The sequence below is a fragment of the Rhinoderma darwinii genome, chromosome 3 (genome assembly GCF_050947455.1).
Source record: "Rhinoderma darwinii isolate aRhiDar2 chromosome 3, aRhiDar2.hap1, whole genome shotgun sequence".
NCBI lineage: Eukaryota > Metazoa > Chordata > Amphibia > Anura > Rhinodermatidae > Rhinoderma > Rhinoderma darwinii.
Window position 1 is genome coordinate 3,442,079 of NC_134689.1, and position 22,389 is coordinate 3,464,467.

At 40.9% G+C, this 22,389-nt stretch overlaps 1 protein-coding gene across 2 annotated transcripts; it reads left to right on the forward strand.

Moving 5' to 3' along the window:
- The first annotated feature begins 1,358 nt into the window (after nt 1-1,358).
- TUBA8 (tubulin alpha 8) lies at nt 1,359-19,687 on the forward strand. 2 transcript variants are annotated; one of them, XM_075855679.1, is made up of 6 exons: nt 1,359-1,447; nt 8,443-8,583; nt 16,902-17,127; nt 17,723-17,871; nt 18,025-18,705; nt 19,347-19,687. In XM_075855679.1, the coding sequence occupies exons 2-6, from the start codon at nt 8,506-8,508 to the stop codon at nt 19,635-19,637; spliced, it is 1,425 nt and encodes a 474-aa protein (XP_075711794.1). In that variant the 5' UTR covers nt 1,359-1,447; nt 8,443-8,505; the 3' UTR covers nt 19,638-19,687. The 2 variants fall into 2 exon arrangements, with proteins under 2 accessions (XP_075711794.1, XP_075711793.1); XM_075855678.1 differs by lacking the exons at nt 1,359-1,447; nt 8,443-8,583 and adding an exon at nt 15,099-15,207.
- Nucleotides 19,688-22,389: the final 2,702 nt, after the last annotated feature.

Here is a 22,389-nt window from a genome sequence, read left to right on the forward strand (position 1 = left end):
GAAGGACAAACAGAGCACTGCGGCTATTGGCCAACGATATGACAGGTGGGCGGAGCTTTTGAGTGGCCGCATTCAGTCATAACTTCCGGGTTCCGCAGTGTTGGGTCGGCTGAGCCAAATTCACGGTACGGTACGGGCGCTGCTCTACCGGACGTACACATACTGATGCATGCTGGTACCTGTAGTTCCATTACAGACCTTGACCTATGTGTAGTCTTAAAGGGACAGTACCTTCATATCTATACGTATAGCATAGGGCTATGTTCACACGGAGGATTTTTCATGTTGAAAAATCCAGTGTTGAATTGGCTGAACATCTGAGCCACAAACCAGAGACTGACTCTTGGATTTCTGCCGCGTTTCTGCATGCAAATTATCCCTGCCTGTGGCTAGCCAGCGCCGTTTTCGTGTTGGAATATGCTGCGGATAACGAATGACAAGGTTTTCAATTCCGCTTGCTGAAAGTCCCGTGCATATGAACAACGCGGCGGTTTCCTATTCAATAGGAGGCTCTTTACAAGCGCAGTTCACGCAAATTCTGACCTTAAAAACGCTTCCGAATCAGCGGAAATTTCCGTCGTGTGAACAACGCCTACGGTGGAAAATTCACGCTGGTTTGTAAAAATTCTCTCATTGATTTCAATGAAAAACGGTCACACGGGGCGGAATTGGAAAGCGGGTCGCTAAAATAATATTGGTATTTTTCGCTTTTTTGATGCGGTTTCTGCGGCGTATTCTGCCACCAAAACAGAGTAGGGTATTTACAGGCAGATGAGACCCATTGAATGGTTAGAAAAACGAGGGTCCGCTACGGATACGCACGTGAAAAATCCATGTGAACGCAGCCTAGAAGAAAGTGGCGCTTTCTCGCAAGGCATCGTGGTCCTGAATTTAAGAGCCACAGGAAAAGGTTCCAGGGTCACATGACGTTGCTGCGAATTGTGATCAAATCTCTGCGACGCAACATCCGCGCATTCAACCTCGCAACGATAGCAGAAACTCCGACACGGTTTATGGCGATTCGCAGAAGCTCCTGATCCCCGATGCAAAATGTTTAATAGGGGCCCCACCTGTCCTGTGTAATACTAGAGTACAGGGGCCCACATACTCCGGGGCCCGGGTGTCCCTTCTTTACCCTCCACACCTGCACCTGATATCATCTGAGCGTGATTATGTCTTACTGCTCGTCATATATATATACTGACTGACTCTCTTGTTTTATAAGGTCCCGGTCATCGCTTATCATGGCGGTCACAGAAAACGTGTCCAGCTGCTCCCTGAGCGCCATGTGGGATTGGTCGCACTTGTCACTTTCCGGCACCCCCCCAGCGTTAACTTTACTGGACGCAGCCACCGACCTGCTGGTACTGGACAGGAACTTTACCGGAGCCCTAGAACTATGCGAGCGCGGCCTGCAGATCATCACGACCGAACCGAGAGACGGAAAGTGAGTGTCACCCCAATATCCCACCCGAGTGAAGAAATGAACCGCTACAAGTCTATACATGTCCATAGGGGGCAGTATTATAGTAGTTATATTCTTGTATATAGGGGGCAGTATTATAGTAGTTATATTCTTGTATATAGGGGCAGTATTATAGTAGTTATATTCTTGTATATAGGGGCAGTATTATAGTAGTTATATTCTTATATATAGGGGCAGTATTATAGTAGTTATATTCTTGTATATAGGGGGCAGTATTATAGTAGTTATATTCTTGTATATAGGGGGCAGTATTATAGTAGTTATATTCTTGTATATAGGGGCAGTATTATAGTAGTTATATTCTTATATATAGGGGCAGTATTATAGTAGTTATATTCTTATATATAGGGGCAGTATTATAGTAGTTATATTCTTGTATATAGGGGCAGTATTATAGTAGTTATATTCTTGTATATAGGGGGAGTATTATAGTAGATATATTCTTGTATATAGGGGGAGTATTATAGTAGATATATTCTTGTATATAGGAGCAGTATTATAGTAGTTATATTCTTGTATATAGGAGGCAGTATTATAGTAGTTATATTCTTGTATATAGGGGGCAGTATTATAGTAGTTATATTCTTGTATATAGGAGCAGTATTATAGTAGTTATATTCTTGTATATAGGGGGCAGTATTATAGTAGTTATATTCTTGTATATAGGAGCAGTATTATAGTAGTTATATTCTTGTATATAGGGGGAGTATTATAGTAGATATATTCTTGTATATAGGAGCAGTATTATAGTAGTTATATTCTTGTATATAGGAGGCAGTATTATAGTAGTTATATTCTTGTATATAGGAGCAGTATTATAGTAGTTATATTCTTGTATATAGGGGGCAGTATTATAGTAGTTATATTCTTGTATATAGGAGCAGTATTATAGTAGTTATATTCTTGTATATAGGGACAGTATTATAGTAGTTATATTCTTGTATATAGGAGCAGTATTATAGTAGTTATATTCTTGTATATAAGAGCAGTATTATAGTAGTTATATTCTTGTATATAGGGGCAGTATTATAGTAGTTATATTCTTGTATATAGGGGCAGTATTATAGTAGTTATATTCTTGTATATAGGGCAGTATTATAGTAGTTATATTCTTGTATATAGGGGGCAGTATTATAGTAGTTATGTTCTTGTATATAGGGAGCAGTATTATAGTAGTTATGTTCTTGTATATAGGAGCAGTATTATAGTAGTTATATTCTTGTATATAGGGGGCAGTATTATAGTAGTTATGTTCTTGTATATAGGGAGCAGTATTATAGTAGTTATGTTCTTGTATATAGGGAGCAGTATTATAGTAGTTATATTCTTGTATATAGGGGGCAGTATTATAGTAGTTATATTCTTGTATATAGGGGGCAGTATTATAGTAGTTATGTTCTTGTATATAGGAGGCAGTATTATAGTAGTTATATTCTTGTATATAGGAGCAGTATTATAGTAGTTATATTCCTGTATATAGGAGCAGTATTATAGTAGTTATATTCTTGTATATAGGGGCAGTATTATAGTAGTTATATTCTTGTATATAGGAGCAGTATTATAGTAGTTATATTCTTGTATATAGGAGGCAGTATTATAGTAGTTCTATTCTTGTATATAGGAGCAGTATTATAGTAGTTATATTCTTGTATATAGGAGCAGTATTATAGTAGTTCTATTCTTGTATATAGGAGCAGTATTATAGTAGTTATATTCTTGTATATAGGAGCAGTATTATAGTAGTTATATTCTTGTATATAGGAGGCAGTATTATAGCAGTTATATTCTTGTATATAGGGGCAGTATTATAGTAGTTATATTCTTGTATATAGGAGCAGTATTATAGTAGTTATATTCTTGTATATAGGAGCAGTATTATACTAAATATATTCTTGTATATAGGAGCAGTATTATAGTAGTTATATTCTTGTATATAGGGGCAGTATTATAGTAGTTATATTCTTGTATATGGGGGCAGTATTATAGTAGTTATATTCTTGTATATAGGAGCAGTATTATAGTAGTTATATTCTTGTATATAGGAGCAGTATTATAGTAGTTATATTCTTGTATATAGGAGCCGTATTATAGTAGTTATATTCTTGTATATAGGGGGCAGTATTATAGTAGTTATATTCTTGTATATAGGGAGCAGTATTATAGTAGTTATATTCTTGTATATAGGAGGCAGTATTATAGTAGTTATATTCTTGTATATAGGAGCAGTATTATAGTAGTTATATTCTTGTATATAGGGGGCAGTATTATAGTAGTTATATTCTTGTATATATGGGCAGTATTATAGTAGTTATATTCTTGTATATAGGGGCAGTATTATAGTAGTTATATTCTTGTATATAGGGGCAGTATTATAGTAGTTATATTCTTGTATTATAGTAGTTATATTCTTGTATATAGGGGCAGTATTATAGTAGTTATATTCTTGTATATAGGGGGCAGTATTATAGTAGTTATATTCTTGTATATAGGGGGCAGTATTATAGTAGTTATATTCTTGTATATAGGGAGGCAGTATTATAGTAGTTATATTCTTGTATATAGGGGCAGTATTATAGTAGTTATATTCTTGTATATAGGGGCAGTATTATAGTAGTTATATTCTTGTATATAGGGGGCAGTATTATAGTAGTTATATTCTTGTATATAGGGGGCAGTATTATAGTAGTTATATTCTTGTATATAGGAGCAGTATTATAGTAGTTATATTCTTGTATATAGGGGCAGTATTATAGTAGTTATATTCTTGTATATAAGAGCAGTATTATAGTAGTTATATTCTTGTATATAGGAGGCTGTATAATAGTAGTTATATTCTTGTATATAGGGGCAGTATTATAGTAGTTATATTCTTGTATATAGGAGGCAGTATTATAGTAGTTATATTCTTGTATATAGAAGCAGTATTATAGTAGTTATATTCTTGTATATAGAAGCAGTATTATAGTAGTTATATTCTTGTATATAGGGGGCAGTATTATAGTAGTTATATTCTTGTATATAGGAGCAGTATTATAGTAATTATATTCTTGTATATAGGGGCAGTATTATAGTAGTTATATTCTTGTATATAGGGGCAGTATTATAGTAGTTATATTCTTGTATATAGGAGCAGTATTATAGTAGTTATATTCTTGTATATAGGGGCAGTATTATAGTAGTTATATTCTTGTATATAGGGGCAGTATTATAGTAGTTATATTCTTGTATATAGAAGCAGTATTATAGTAGTTATATTCTTGTATATAGGGGGCAGTATTATAGTAGTTATATTCTTGTATATAGGAGCAGTATTATAGTAGTTATATTCTTGTATATAGGGGCAGTATTATAGTAGTTATATTCTTGTATATAGGGGGCAGTATTATAGTAGTTATATTCTTGTATATAGGAGCAGTATTATAGTAGTTATATTCTTGTATATAGGGGCAGTATTATAGTAGTTATATTCTTGTATATAGGGGCAGTATTATAGTAGTTATATTCTTGTATATAAGAGCAGTATTATAGTAGTTATATTCTTGTATATAGGGGGCAGTATTATAGTAGTTATATTCTTGTATATAGGGGCAGTATTATAGTAATTATATTCTTGTATATAGGAGCAGTATTATAGTAGTTATATTCTTGTATATAGGGGCAGTATTATAGTAGTTATATTCTTGTATATAGGGAGCAGTATTATAGTAGTTATATTCTTGTATATAGGAGCAGTATAATAGTAGTTATATTCTTGTATATAGGGGCAGTATTATAGTAGTTATATTCTTGTATATAGGAGCAGTATTATAGTAGTTATATTCTTGTATATAGGGGGCAGTATTATAGTAGTTATATTCTTGTATATAGGGGGCAGTATTATAGTAGTTATATTCTTGTATATAGGGGGCAGTGTTATAGTAGTTATATTCTTGTATATAGGGGCAGTATTATAGTAATTATATTCTTGTATATATGGGGCAGTATTATAGTAGTTATATTCTTGTATTTAGGAGCAGTATTATAGTAGTTATATTCTTGTATATAGGGAGCAGTATTATAGTATATTCTTGTATATAGGGGGCAGTATTATAGTAGTTATATTCTTGTATATAGGGGGCAGTATTATAGTAGTTATATTCTTGTATATAGGGGGCAGTATTATAGTAGTTATATTCTTGTATATAGGGGGCAGTATTATAGTAGTTATATTCTTGTATATAGGGAGCAGTATTATAGTAGTTATATTCTTGTATATAGGGGCAGTATTATAGTAGTTATATTCTTGTATATAGGGGGCAGTATTATAGTAGTTATATTCTTGTACATAGGGGGCAGTATTATAGTAGTTATATTCTTGTATATAGGGGCAGTATTATAGTAGTTATATTCTTGTATATAGGGGGCAGTATTATAGTAGTTATATTCTTGTATATAGGAGGCAGTATTATAGTAGTTATATTCTTGTATATAGGAGGCAGTATTATAGTAGTTATCTTCTTGTATATAGGGGCAGTATTATAGTAGTTATATTCTTGTATATAGGAGCAGTATTATAGTAGTTCTATTCTTGTATATAGGGGCAGTATTATAGTAGTTATATTCTTGTATATAGGGGCAGTATTATAGTAGTTATATTCTTGTATATAGGGGGCAGTATTATAGTAGTTATATTCGTGTATATAGGGGCAGTATTATAGTAGTTATATTCTTGTATATAGGAGCAGTATTATAGTGGTTATATTCCTGTATATAGGAGCAGTATTATAGTGGTTATATTCCTGTATATAGGGGGCAGTATTATAGTAGTTTTATTCTTGTACATAGGGGGCAGTATTATAGTAGTTATATTCTTGTATATATGGGGCAGTATTATAGTAGTTATATTCTTGTATATAGGTGCAGTATTATAGTAGTTATATTCTTGTATATAGGGAGCAGTATTATAGTAGTTATATTCTTGTATATAGGGAGCAGTATTATAGTAGTTATATTCTTGTATATAGGAGCATTATAGTAGTTATATTCTTGTATATAGGGAGCAGTATTATAGTAGTTCTATTCTTGTATATAGGAGCATTATAGTAGTTCTATTCTTGTATATAGGAGCAGTATTATAGTAGTTCTATTCTTGTATATAGAGGCAGTATTATAGTAGTTATATTCTTGTATATAGGGGCAGTATTATAGTAGTTATATTCTTGTATATAGGAGCAGTATTATAGTAGTTATATTCTTGTATATAGGGGGCAGTATTATAGTAGTTATATTCTTGTATATAGGGGCAGTATTATAGTAGTTATATTCTTGTATATAGGAGCAGTATTATAGTAGGTATATTCTTGTATATAGGGGCAGTATTATAGTAGTTATATTCTTGTATATAGGGGAGCAGTATTATAGTAGTTATATGATTGCATATAGGGGGCAGTATTATAGTAGTTATATTCTTGTGTATAGGGGCAGTATTATAGTAGTTATATTCTTGTATATAGGAGCAGTATTATAGTAGTTATATTCTTGTATATAGGAGCAGTATTATAGTAGTTATATTCTTGTATATAGGAGCAGTATTATAGTAGTTATATTCTTGTATATAGGGGGCAGTATTATAGTAGTTATATTCTTGTATATAGAGGCAGTATTATAGTAGTTATATTCTTGTACATAGTAGCAGTATTATAGCAGTTATATTATTGTACATAGTAGCAGTATTATAGTAGTTATATTCTTGTATATAGGGGCAGTATTATAGTAGTTATATTCTTGTATATAGGAGCAGTATAATAGTAGTTATATTCTTGTATATAGGGGCAGTATTATAGTAGTTATATTCTTGTATATAGGGGCAGTATTATAGTAGTTATATTCTTGTATATAGGGGCAGTATTATAGTAGTTATATTCCTGTATATAGTAGCAGTATTATAGTAGTTATATTCTTGTATATAGGGGCAGTATTATAGTAGTTATATTCTTGTATATAGGAGCAGTATAATAGTAGTTATATTCTTGTATATAGGGGCAGTATTATAGTAGTTATATTCTTGTATATAGGGGCAGTATTATAGTAGTTATATTCTTGTATATAGGGCAGTATTATAGTAGTTATATTCTTGTATATAGGGAGCAGTATTATAGTAGTTATATGATTGCATATAGGGGGCAGTAGTATAGTAGTTATTTTCTTTTACACCTCTTCGCTGCACATTACCCAGCAGGGGGCGATACTGAACTCATTATATAAAATCACTTCTCCAGCCTATGTAAGTCATGTTTGTTCTAATGATCTAATAAATGGATTTAATAAGACCTTTGATATAAAATGTCTCCTACATGTTTTCTTAATAATGATTTCTTGTGTAACATCAGTGCCCGGAGCTGCTCAGGCGTTACTTTGTATTATATTATCTCCCGATGCAGCAGGTTCCGCCTCCCCCGTGTCGCAGCCTTCGCCCGGTTTCTATGCCAGCAGCGAGGTTTATCGGGTGGAATAATTGTTCTATTGTATCGTACAAGGTCCCTTGAGTTTTTTTTTGTCCATATTGTTTAATTTAAGAGGTGAAAACAAACAGGACCTTTGGTGCGACTCCTCGGATCTGGGCGCTGACAATTGTGTAATGTGATCCCCTCGCCTCGGTTTCTATAATAACAGGGCAGCAGATCAGGATTTTTGGAACAAGTTTTTATAAGACTTCACCTGCCAAATAGACAAATTTATTTTCTAAGGAATATTTATAGGGCTGTGGAGAGAAGGCAGACGCCAGGTCTGTACAGATTTTCAGTGTAAATGTTCGCATTCAGTGACTGAAAGCAGAAATATTGAAACTGGTGAGGAATAGAAACAATAAGTCATTTAAAAATGTGTTAAGCTATTCCCCTTCTAATGTAAGTGACAATAATGTCATGGTGAGCAACAAGTTGGTGTTTAATAATAATCTGTCCTCTCTGTGCGCCCAGGAATGATCAGGTGAAGGCGTCTCTTGCGGTAATTGCGATCCAGGCCTTGGCAGAAGTGGAGCGATGGCGGGAGGTCCTGCCCTGGCTGCTACAATATTACCAGAACCCACAGGAGATGCCGCACAATATCATGGAGATGTGGTAATGTGACATAATGCTGGACTCAACTGTTCAAAGGTGCCGTGTAGCTGCACTCACTATTCTCCATACAAAATAATACAGGATGTAACTCAGGATCAGTAATGTATGTACACAGTGACTCCACCTGCAGAATAGTGAGTGCAGCTCTGGAGTATAATACAGGATGTAATCAGGATCAGTACAGGATAAGTAATGTAATGTATGTACACAGTGACTCCACCAGCAGAATAGTGAGTGCAGCTCTGGAGTATAATACAGGATATAACTCAGGATCAGTACAGGATAAGTAATGTAATGTATATACACAGTGACTCCACCAGCAAAATAGTGAGTGCAGATCTGGAGTATAATACAGGATATAACTCAGGATCAGTACAGGATAAGTAATGTAATGCATGTACACAGTGACTCCCCCAGCAGAATAGTGAGTGCAGCTCTGGAGTATAATACAGGATGTAACTCAGGATCAGTACAGGATAAGTAATGTAATGTATGTACACAGTGACTCCCCCAGCAGAATAGTGAGTGCAGCTCTGGAGTATAATACAGGATATAACTCAGGATCAGTACAGGATAAGTTATGTGTGTACACAGTGACTCCACCAGCAGAATAGTGAGTGCAGCTCTGGAGTATAACACAGGATATAACTCGGGATCAGTACAGGATAAGTAATGTAATGTATGTACACAGTGACTCCACCAGCAGAATAGTGAGTGCAGCTCTGGAGTATAATACAGGATATAACGCAGGATCAGTACAGGATAAGTAATGTAATGTATGTACTCAGTGACTCCACCAGCAGAATAGTGAGTGCAGCTCTGGAGTATAATACAGGATATAACTCAGGATCAGTACAGGATAAGTAATGTATGTACACAGTGACTCCACCAGCAGAATAGTGACTGCAGCTCTGGAGTATAATACAGGATGTAACTCAGGATCAGTACAGGATAAGTAATGTAATGTATGTACACAGTGACTCCTCCAGCAGAATAGTGAGTGCAGCTCTGGAGTATAATACAGGATGTAACTCAGGATCAGTACAGGATAAGTAATGTAATGTATGTACACAGTGACTCCACCAGCAGAATAGTGAGTGCAGTTCTGGAGTATAATACAGGATATAACTCGGGATCAGTACAGGATAAGTAATGTAATGTATGTACACAGTGACTCCACCAGCAGAATAGTGAGTGCAGCTCTGGAGTATAATACAGGATGTAACTCAGGATCAGTACAGGATAAGTAATGTAATGTATGTACACAGTGACTCCTCCAGCAGAATAGTGAGTGCAGCTCTGGAGTATAATACAGGATATAACTCAGGATCAGTACAGGATAAGTAATGTATGTACACAGTGACTCCACCAGCAGAATAGTGAGTGCAGCTCTGGAGTATAATACAGGATATAACTCAGGATCAGTACAGGATAAGTAATGTAATGTATGTACACAGTGACTCCACCAGCAGAATAGTGAGTGCAGCTCTGGAGTATAATACAGGATATAACTCAGAATCAGTACAGGATAAGTAATGTAATGTATATACACAGTGACTCCACCAGCAGAATAGTGAGTGCAGCTCTGGAGTATAATACAGGATATAACTCAGGATCAGTACAGGATAAGTAATGTAATGTATGTACACAGTGACTCTACCAGCAGAATAGTGAGTGCAGCTCTGGAGTATAATGCAGGATATAACTCAGGATCAGTACAGGATAAGTAATGTAATGTATATACACAGTGACTCCACCAGCAGAATAGTGAGTGCAGCTCTGGAGTATAATACCGGATATAACTCAGGATCAGTACAGGATAAGTAATGTAATGTATGTACACAGTGACTCCACCAGCAGAATAGTGAGTGCAGCTCTGGAGTATAATACAGGATGTAACTCAGGATCAGTACAGTATAAGTAATGTAATGTATGTACACAGTGACTCCACCAGCAGAATAGTGAGTGCAGCTCTGGAGTATAATACAGGATGTAACTCAGGATCAGTATAGGATAAGTAATGTAATGTATGTACACAGTGACTCCTCCAGCAGAATAGTGAGTGCAGCTCTGGAGTATAATACAGGATGTAACTCAGGATCAGTACAGGATAAGTAATGTAATGTATGTACACAGTGACTCCACCAGCAGAATAGTGAGTGCAGCTCTGGAGTATAATACAGGATGTAACTCAGGATCAGTATAGGATAAGTAATGTAATGTATGTACACAGTGACTCCTCCAGCAGAATAGTGAGTGCAGCTCTGGAGTATAATACAGGCTGTAACTCAGGATCAGTACAGGATAAGTAATGTAATGTATGTACACAGTGACTCCACCAGCAGAATAGTGAGTGCAGCTCTGGAGTATAATACAGGATATAACTCAGGATCAGTACAGGATAAGTAATGTAATGTATGTACACAGTGACTCCACCAGCAGAATAGTGAGTGCAGATCTGGAGTATAATACAGGATGTAACTCAGGATCAGTACAGGATAAGTAATGTAATGTATGTACACAGTGACTCCACCAGCAGAATAGTGAGTGCAGCTCTGGAGTAATATCTTGTATTTACAAAGGGACTGAATTTTGTATGGAGATTAATTCTTGATATACCTTTCATTACTCTTTTATATAAGAATTTTTCTCCCATTTCCACAGCCTCCTCCTGTATAGCAGAGTTAAGCAGCCCCATGTGATGCTGGAGCTGAGCAGAGATTGGCTTAGAGGTCACCTCGCTTATACGTCACTGCAGTATAGGAGAGTGGCGGAGCTGCACCTCCTGAATATCCTTCTCCCCCTCGGTCACTTCTCGGAGGCTGAGGAGTTGGCCCAGGACCCTCGAGTGTTCACAAAACAGCAACAGGAAATGGCGCTTACGGCTGTGAGAGAGGAGCAGCGGCGGCTGGAACGGGTGGAGGAGGAAGAAGAGGCCAAAAAAGAAAACGCGCGACAGAGCCAGGGACAGTCAGGAGGTCCAGCAGGTAGGATCCTGTAATTCTGGGCACCCTCTCGGCCACCGCTCCATACAATGCATCCCCCACCGCAGATGAGCTGATGGAGAGGCAATGGCTAGTGGGGTCCCGTATTCAAAAAAAAATCTATGAGCTAAAATTAACAGCAACAATATCACTCCTTTCCTGATAGTTTGTTACAATGTATCAGTGCAGCTAAAATGTATCATTCTGGAGTCCTGACTGTTTATCTCACAGAGGATTGTCTGGACTGGATACATTGTAACAAACTTTCACAGGTGTGAGCAGTAATAGATGTGTACTGGTCATAAACAACTAGGTTCCCATTCGCTGACAGCAAGCAGAGATGTAGTGCAACTTATGTACTGCTCATTGTTTCTTTCTCGTTTGCTCCTCTGCATTGTACAGCTCAGTCCATTTCTTGTGACGTGATCTTGGCCTAATGGGCGACCCTGAACCTGACCCTGTGGAAGACGTTTTAGGTCTTTGTTCCGCTGCCAGTATTTTCTAGTTCCAGATTTTCGATGATTTTGTAGATTTCTCTCTCTGGCTGAACAGATTCTTTTGCATTGCAGGAAATGTACGAGGGAGATATTTACAGGCCGCTCGTCTGATCTATGGAGCTGTGAATGCGGCGCTGACGTGGACTCGCAGGACGCCGCTGGGACCGCTGCTGCTGGCTCTGCTGCTCCTGTCTGTCATTCTCCTGCGCCTGGATCCAGGTAAGTGATCAGTGCTGCCGCCTACCTCTGCCAGGTGAAGTGAATAACACTGATGATCTGGTTACAATGTCGACCGGTGTGGGAGGGGTATATTAGGGGGGTGATATATTAGGGGGGTTATTAGTCAGTACTTGAAGTTGATGTTGGAAGCAGAAAAATGGTGAAGTGTAAGGATCTGAGCGACTGTGACAAGGGACAAATTGTGATGTGTAGACGACTGGGTCAGATCCAGAACGGCCGATCTTGTGGGGCTGTTCCCCGGCCTTGTGGGGCTGTTCCCCGGCCTTGTGGGGCTGTTCCCCGGCCTTGTGGGGCTGTTCCCCGGCCTTGTGGGGCTGTTCCCCGGCCTTGTGGGGCTGTTCCCCGGCCTTGTGGGGCTGTTCCCCGGCCTTGTGGGGCTGTTCCCCGGCCTTGTGGGGCTGTTCCCCGGCCTTGTGGGGCTGTTCCCCGGCCTTGTGGGGCTGTTCCCCGGCCTTGTGGGGCTGTTCCCCGGCCTTGTGGGGCTGTTCCCCGGTCTTGTGGGGCTGTTCCCCGGTCTTGTGGGGATGATCTCCGGTCTTGTAGGGATGATCTCCGGTCTTGTAGGGATGATCTCCGGTCTTGTAGGGATGATCTCCGGTCTTGTAGGGATGATCTCCGGTCTTGTAGGGATGATCTCCGGTCTTGTAGGGGTGTTCTCCGGTCTTGTGGGGGTGTTCCCGGTCTTGTGGGGGTGTTCCCGGTCTTGTGGGGCTGATGTCCGGTCTTGTAGGAGTGTTCCCTGGTCTTGTAGGAGTGTTCCCTGGTCTTGTGGGGCTGATCTCCGGTCTTGTAGGGGTGTTCCCCGGTCTTGTGGGGGTGTTCTCCGGTCTTGTAGGAGTGTTCCCCGGTCTTGTGGGGCTGATCTCCGGTCTTGTAGGGGGTGTTCCCCGGTCTTGTGGGGGTGTTCTCCGGTCTTGTAGGAGTGTTCCCTGGTCTTGTGGGGCTGATCTCCGGTCTTGTGGGGCTGATCTCCGGTCTTGTGGGGCTGATCTCCGGTCTTGTAGGGGTTTTCCCCGGTCTTGTGGGGGTGTTCTCCGGTCTTGTAGGAGTGTTCCCCGGTCTTGTGGGGCTGATCTCCGGTCTTGTGGGGCTGATCTCCGGTCTTGTGGGGCTGATCTCCGGTCTTGTGGGGCTGATCTCCGGTCTTGTGGGGCTGATCTCCGGTCTTGTGGGGCTGATCTCCGGTCTTGTGGGGCTGATCTCCGGTCTTGTGGGGCTGATCTCCGGTCTTGTGGGGCTGATCTCCGGTCTTGTGGGGCTGATCTCCGGTCTTGTGGGGCTGATCTCCGGTCTTGTGGGGCTGATCTCCGGTCTTGCGGGGCTGATCTCCGGTCTTGTAGGGATGATCTCCGGTCTTGTAGGGGTTTTCCCCGGTCTTGTGGGGGTGTTCTCCGGTCTTGTAGGAGTGTTCCCCGGTCTTGTGGGGCTGATCTCCGGTCTTGTGGGGCTGATCTCCGGTCTTGTGGGGCTGATCTCCGGTCTTGTAGGGGTTTTCCCCGGTCTTGTGGGGGTGTTCTCCGGTCTTGTAGGAGTGTTCCCCGGTCTTGTGGGGCTGATCTCCGGTCTTGTGGGGCTGATCTCCGGTCTTGTGGGGCTGATCTCCGGTCTTGTGGGGCTGATCTCCGGTCTTGTGGGGCTGATCTCCGGTCTTGTGGGGCTGATCTCCGGTCTTGTGGGGCTGATCTCCGGTCTTGTGGGGCTGATCTCCGGTCTTGTGGGGCTGATCTCCGGTCTTGCGGGGCTGATCTCCGGTCTTGTAGGGATGATCTCCGGTCTTGTAGGGTGCTCCCGGTATGCAGTGGTCAGTACCTACAAAAGTATTCCGACAAAGGACAGCTGTTGATGGGGTCATGGTCAACCGAAGCTGATTGATGTGCGGGGGAGGGGAGGCTAGCCGTCAGGTCCGATCCCACAGAAGATCTCCTGTACCACAAATTACTGAGCAAGTTTCTTCTGACTATGATATAAAGATGTCAGGGCACGCAGAACATCGCAGCTCGCTGTATATGGGGCCGCGTAGCTGCAGACCCGTCAGAGCGCCCATGCTGACCCCTGTCCACCACTAAAAGCGCCAACAATGGTCACGTGTTACATCATGTGGGCGGCCGTCGTTACCTGGAGAAGAGATGGCACCAGGATGCATTATGGGTAGAAGACGAGCCAGCGGGGGCAGGGTGATGATCTGGACAATGATCTGCTGGGAAACCTCGTGTCCTGACATTCATGATGATTTGACCCACTGATCATAAAAAAACCCTGTAATATAATGTGGATGTGATTGATAGGTCAGAAGATAAGCAGTGACACAACCCCCACTTACCGCTCGTCTCATGTCTTGTCTTCCAGCTTCTCCAGTGTCTCAGGGTCCGATTTCACGTCTGTTGCTGCTGTTCCGCCAGATTTTCTCTGGTTCGTTCAAGAATCGCTGAGCGATCTCGTTCTATCCTAGAAGTTACTTTCTGCATTATTCAAGTTTGATGGATTTGCGAATAGAATGCCAGAACTACAGTAAATACTGACACACAGGCAGGAAATGGTCTAGAAGGTGCAGCGAGGACAATGCAGCTCAATGTAACAATGTCATGATTGTATCTTTTTATTTTAGAAGCAACAAGGTCTGTAATGTAACAGAATTGTAACTTAAATGTTAATTTATATTGATTTATTTTTGTAATAAACAGAATATGATTGAGATGTTGGTGGCTGTAATGTTGGGAGTGATGGTAGGGCGGGGCACGGTGAGGTCAGTTGTCCACTGTGATGTCATAGGATTCTCTGGTGAGTGAGACTTTGTGATGAGAGTTCTTCTACGTCATCCACTGAGCTGCGCTGACCCACAGTGACAAGGACAACGAGGAAAGCAGCTGAATCTACAGAGAGCTGACCGGACGTCACAGACAATGGTAGATTCCCGCCGCCTTTATTGTATTAGTCCGAAATATTCTGCAGAATTCCAGAAAGTTTCCCCGATGTTCCACTATTGGAGCGGTTACATTCGGGATCGTTTCCTTTCCCCCTTTAGGCTGAATTCACACTTGACGTATTTTTACGCCACGGATCTGGCAAAACCAGCAGGTATTACATGAGGATTTGGATGCGGATTTGCCACAGATTTTATCCTGTCCGTTCCAAAAGGTAAAATCTGCATCTAAAACACGCAGATTTTACAGCGCGCTCGCTGCTGACGGATCCGTGGCGTAAAAATACGTCAAGTGTGGATCCAGCCTTAGACTGAATGGGGGGGAGGGGTCGTTCATCGATCCATAGAGACCTGTATATGTTTTATTGGACCCTGACTGTATGGAAGGACCAATGACCTCATACAGGCAGCGCTATGAGTATTGTGTCCGCAACCGCAGGGTCCGCTGGGACTTGTAGTTCCACTTAAACAGAATAGTTACGCTCTCCGTGCTGAGATTTTCGCGCTGCCGTCGCCTCCTTTGCAAGTCCAATGCCCCAAATCAGACTATGGTCGTGCAATTTCAATGATTGTTGCTCCTTATCCCGCTTTCCCCCAGCAGGGGGCAGTATTGGGTCCTGTCTCATTACAGTGAGGGGTTAACAGTCTGGTCTGTCTCTTCAGCGGTCTCTAGAAATAGCAGCTGATTACAGGCTCGTCACGTGATCTCCTGGCACCAGTCATGGGGTATAATTATCTTACTCCAATACACGTCATGGGCACCAAATACTGGCAGGATCGAGCCGGCCGCCACCCAGGGGAGCAGTGGAAACATGACTGGATGGCTCCGGCAGCTAATGGGTTAAGCTGACTGTATAAAACCCCTTGTAGGATCTATGTCCAAAACTGAATGGTCCCGGTGGTCCCCCTCGGCTGTGCTGAATGACGGGAGATCCCAGGAAGACACGGCACTAGTATATGTGGCACAATATAGTGCCCGCCACCTCCAACTGGCACATGTAGGGCATGAGGACACTTACTGGTTAGGGCATGTTAATGGGAAAAAACTGCACGGCCCCAAAACCCGCAGACCTGTGGGATTTACGGTTCCCCCCGGATTAAGATTTAGCGTCGGACTGTTGTGCAGCACAGGAACGTTGCCCCCAAACGCCCCGTGCGGCTCTGACTTTGGGGCATTGAACCCATGCTGTGATTTAAAGGGTCCAGCGCCGGTCTCTATTTTGCAAATTGCCAGGGAGCCCACCTAAACAATGCAGGGACAGCGAACACGTGGTAGCAGCCCCTCCCTGTATGTAACATACGTGTGCTGCCCGTGTCCGCAGGGATCACGTTGTGCCCGTCCTTTCATTGGTGGCTGTTTATAGCCCTGAAACCGAACTCCAGACATCCGTGCAGGGACTGGAGAAGAGACTCCGCCGGGACCCTGGGAGAAGACGACGCCATGTGGGGGATCAAAACCAAATCTGTACGACTTGTGCTGGGGAGGGGGCACTTTGAAGGGCGGGGGGTCTCTAATATACTGTGTGCTCGGATTAACCCCCCGGTCACTGATCTCAGGACCTGCTTTGGCCCCGCACCGTAGTCTTATTATTCTCATCACCTGTGCCGCCATGTTGTTTTATGTCAGACCTCCTGTCAGCAGATTCTGTTACATTGTGTCGGTTTCTCCCCGTACAGAGGGAATGTATCTCCGTGCACGTAGGTCAGGCCGGTGTCCAGATTGGCAATGCCTGCTGGGAACTCTTCTGCTTGGAGCACAACATCCGGCCTGATGGGACCTTCCTGGATGATAAGACCAACCCGAGCTCCTACGACGATTCCTTCACCACCTTCTTCAGCGAAACTGGAAACGGAAAGCACGTTCCTCGCGCGGTCATAGTGGATCTGGAGCCGTCCGTTATAGGTAAGTGGCCATGTGCCCGACTATTGTGTCTGCTGCAGTTCACAGTCATGCCCTGCAGGCGGCGCTGTATGTGCCTTCTTCATCAGCCATGTAAATACATTTACTGCTCTGGTTTATATTTGTCTTGTCCTGTAAGAAGTCACGCGGGGCAGATCCTTGCAGAACTTCTAGATTGCATACAATTAGAATTCTGATAGCAGCACAGAGTATTACAGGAGTGGAGTGTGATGACCTTGTGGGGAGCAGTGACCTGTCGACTCCTGTAATGGTGATCGGAAGGGAAAGGAGACAAGTGGAAGGTCACAGAGTAAGATTTACTTAGTGGAAGCAGCCAGGTCCCTAGCAGCACAGAGTATTTCAGGGAGAGGAGTGTGCTGATCCTGTGGGTAGCAGTCCGTGTCCTGTCCACCATTTGATGTTAGTGAGGAGGGGAAAGTAGACAAGTGAGAGGTCACAAACTGAGAGATACACAGTGGAAGCAGCTGGGTCCACTGCAGCACAGAGTATTTCAGGATCTTGCAAATACAGTGACCTTTTAGTTTATTTGATGATGTTCGTGAGGACAAGCCTACATAGCTCTCCGATCTCTCTCCAGATGAGATTCGTGCTGGACCGTACCGCCACCTCTTCCACCCAGGGCAGCTCATTACTGGGAAGGAGGATGCAGCAAACAACTATGCCCGCGGCCACTACACCATTGGCAAGGAGAGCATTGACCTGGTGCTGGATCGTATCCGGAAGCTGGTGAGTGTGGCATCATATTCACTATGGTCATGAGTAGGGAGGTGATGCCACCCATTGCACGTCACGTTGGCTGTGCCAAGATGCCATGTGTTGGGCTCTATCTGGTCACATACAGCTGGCTTTCCTATGCCCACACTGTTTTGTTATTTTCAGAGTGATGCCTGCTCTGGGCTCCAGGGTTTCCTCATCTTCCACAGCTTCGGAGGGGGCACGGGCTCCGGATTCACCTCCCTTCTCATGGAGCGTCTGTCTGTCGACTATGGCAAGAAATCTAAGCTGGAGTTCGCCATCTATCCAGCGCCACAGATCTCCACGGCGGTGGTGGAACCGTACAACTCCATCCTGACCACCCATACCACCCTGGAGCACTCGGACTGCGCCTTCATGGTGGACAACGAGGCCATTTATGACATCTGCAGACGTAACCTAGATATTGAGCGCCCAACCTATGTGGACCTCAACAGACTCATCAGCCAGATCGTGTCGTCCATTACGGCGTCTCTGAGATTCGAAGGCGCGCTCAACGTGGACCTGACCGAGTTCCAGACCAATCTGGTCCCATACCCACGTATCCATTTCCCGCTGGTCACCTATGCGCCCCTCATTTCAGCTGAGAAGGCGAACCACGAGCAGCTGTCTGTTGCCGACATTACCAACTCATGCTTTGACCCCTCCAACCAGATGGTGAAGTGTGACCCCCGTCATGGCAAGTACATGGCCTGCTGCATGCTCTACCGGGGCGACGTGGTGCCCAAAGATGTCAACGTGGCCATTGCTGCCATCAAAACCAAGAGAACCATCCAGTTTGTGGATTGGTGTCCTACAGGGTTCAAGGTAAGAGGCTTATATACATATTATATCTAAATATATCTACAGGCAATATTGAGTAACTTTGCAAATGCATTTCTGAAATATAGTGTGTTATACTCCAGTCACATCCAGAGCTGCGTTCAGAATTCTGTTGATTACCTGTTAGCAATCAGGCTGCAGAACCGCACATCCAGAGCTGCCCCCTGCTGGTTCAGTGCATGCTCTGCTGCGGTACATTGTATAAGATTTACTGTAGTTGTATATAGAAGTACTACACCACCCACAATGCTATACAGCAAAGCACAGTGCATTCTAGGAGCTCAATATTACCTCCAAAGCTGCAAGATTTCACATCTAACTGCTACTTATGAGCCTGCTGGTTCAGTTTCTGTTGAGCGTATACTCTCATGTACAGTAGACTCTAGTACAGCTACAAATCCCATTATGCAATGCAGCCCAGTACAGTATAGGATCTCAGACACGTTCTTTTAGGTGTGTCTGTGAATGATTCCTAATGGCATCGATGCAGCTTTGGAGGTGACTAGAGTATACGCTAACATTATTTAGATGCTATATAGAGTGTTTGTGTATATATATATATATATATATATACTACTGGTGCACGATGATATATTAACATCTATTCTCCTCCATTCCTTCCCCAGGTTGGCATTAATTACCAGCCACCCACCGTAGTTCCCAGCGGTAACCTGGCTAAGGTGCAGCGGGCGGTCTGCATGCTCAGTAACACCACCGCCATTGCTGAAGCCTGGGCCCGGCTGGACCACAAGTTCGACCTGATGTACGCCAAGCGAGCGTTCGTGCACTGGTACGTCGGGGAGGGCATGGAGGAGGGAGAGTTTGCAGAAGCTCGAGAAGACCTGGCAGCATTGGAGAAGGATTACGAGGAGGTCGGGATGGACACATTTGAGGAAGAGAAGGAGGGAGAGGAGTAACTGCAGAAGACGTGAAGATCCAATAAATCTATGCAAATTCTCAGAATGGACTGAATGGTCATTGTGCAAGTTATTATCAGTGTCAGTATTGTGTGAGGGAAGTGCGGACGACTGTACCAACCTTAACTGCCAACTGTACCTGTGCCACGGCAGAGATCCGGCTCATAGGACGTCATGTTTGGACAGTGGCACATTATTAACCTCAATACAGATTATTGCCTGTGAAATGGTTTTCCTACTCCAGTGCTCAATAGACCCGAGCTACAGACACAGCAACGTTACTGATGATAATCACAGGGTTAATTTCATATCATTAAGTAATTTTTTTTTATTTATAGTCATTGTGTCATATACTGCAGAAATCCCCTGTCTGTCTGGAGTCTAAGGTTTTGTTCAACCTGGGCTTCCAGATTCATGAACAGAATTCTGAAATGACAGTAAAGACTGACACACAGGCAGAAAAGTTGTAATGAGATAGCAGGGTGGTTGTAATGGTGCATGCCAAGGTATATGTCATTCAAGATCCATTAAAAGATGAATGACAACATTTAAAGGCATTGAAATGGTAGCATATAGTAATGGCTCCTATATTCAAGAATATAACTACTATAATACTGCCCCTATATACAAGAATATAACTACTATAATACTGCCCCATATATACAAGAATATAACTACTATAATACTGCCCCCTATATACAAGAATATAACTACTATAATACTGCTCATATATACAAGAATATAACTACTATAATACTGCTCCTATATACAAGAATATAACTACTATAATACTGCCCCCTATATACAAGAATATAACTACTATAATACTGCCGAATATATACAAGAATATAACTACTATAATACTGCCCCCTATATACAAGAATATAACTACTATAATACTGCTCCTATATACAAGAATATAACTACTATAATACTGTCCCCTATATACAAGAATATAACTACTATAATACTGTCCCTTATATACAAGAATATAACTACTATAATACTGCTCCTATATCTAAGAATATAACTACTATAATACTGCCCCTATATACAAGAATATAACTACTATAATACTGTCCCCTATATACAAGAATATAACTACTATAATACTGCTCCTATATACAAGAATATAACTACTATAATACTGCTCCTATATACAAGAATATAACTACTATAATACTACCCTATATATAAGAATATAACTACTATAATACTGCCCCTATATACAAGAATATAACTACTATAATACTGCCCCTATATACAAAAATATAACTACTATAATACTGCCCCTATATACAAGAATATAACTACTATAATACTGCTCCCTATATACAAGAATAGAACTACTATAATACTGCTCCCTATATACAAGAATATATCTACTATAATACTGCTCCCTATATACAAGAATATAGCTACTATAATACTGCCCCCTATATACAAGAATATAATTACTATAATACTGCCCCTATATACAAGAATATAATTACTATAATACTGCCCCCTATATACAAGAATATAACTACTATAATACTGCCCCCTATATACAAGAATATAACGACTATAAATACTGCTCCCTATATACAAGAATATAACTACTATAATACTGCTCCCTATATACAAGAATATAACTACTATAAATACTGCTCCCTATATACAAGAATATAACTACTATACTACTGCCCCCTATATACAAGAATATAACTACTATAATACTGCTCCTATATACAAGAATATAACTACTATAATACTGCCCTATATACAAGAATATAACTACTATAATACTGCCCCTATATACAAGAATATAACTACTATAATACTGCCTCCTATATACAAGAATATAACTACTATAATATTGCCTCTATATACAAGAATATAACTACTATAATACTGCCTCCTATATACAAGAATATAACTACTATAATATTGCCTCTATATACAAGAATATAACTACTATAATACTGCCCCCTATATACAAGAATATAATTACTATAATACTGCCCCCTATATACAAGAATATAATTACTATAATACTGCCCCTATATACAAGAATATAACTACTATAATACTGCTCCCTATATACAAGAATATAACTACTATAATACTGCTCCATATATACAAGAATATAACTACTATAATACTGCTCCATATATACAAGAATATAACTACTATAATACTGCCCCTATATACAAGAGTATAACTACTATAATACTGCCCCTATATACAAAAATATAACTACTATAATACTGCCCCTATATACAAGAATATAACTACTATAATACTGCTCCCTATATACAAGAATATAACTACTATAATACTGCTCCATATATACAAGAATATATCTACTATAATACTGCTCCCTATATACAAGAATATAGCTACTATAATACTGCCCCCTATATACAAGAATATAATTACTATAATACTGCCCCCTATATACAAGAATATAATTACTATAATACTGCCCCCTATATACAAGAATATAACTACTATAATACTGCCCCCTATATACAAGAATATAACTACTATAATACTGCCCTCTATATACAAGAATATAACTACTATAATACTGCTCCTATATACAAGAATATAACTACTATAATACTGCCCCTATATACAAGAATATAACTACTATAATACTGCTCCTATATACAAGAATATAACTACTATAATACTGCCCCCTATATACAAGAATATAACTACTATAATACTGCTCCTATATACAAGAATATAACTACTATAATACTGC

Bases quoted from the DNA above. Each gene is read 5' to 3' on its own strand.
- TUBA8 (XM_075855679.1), top strand. From the start codon at position 8,506: ATGGCGGGAGGTCCTGCCCTGGCTGCTACAATATTACCAGAACCCACA. The intron at 8,584-16,901 runs GTAATGTGACAT...CTCCCCGTACAG, and splicing joins CACAATATCATGGAGATGTG to AGGGAATGTATCTCCGTGCA. The intron at 18,706-19,346 runs GTAAGAGGCTTA...TTCCTTCCCCAG, and splicing joins GGTGTCCTACAGGGTTCAAG to GTTGGCATTAATTACCAGCC.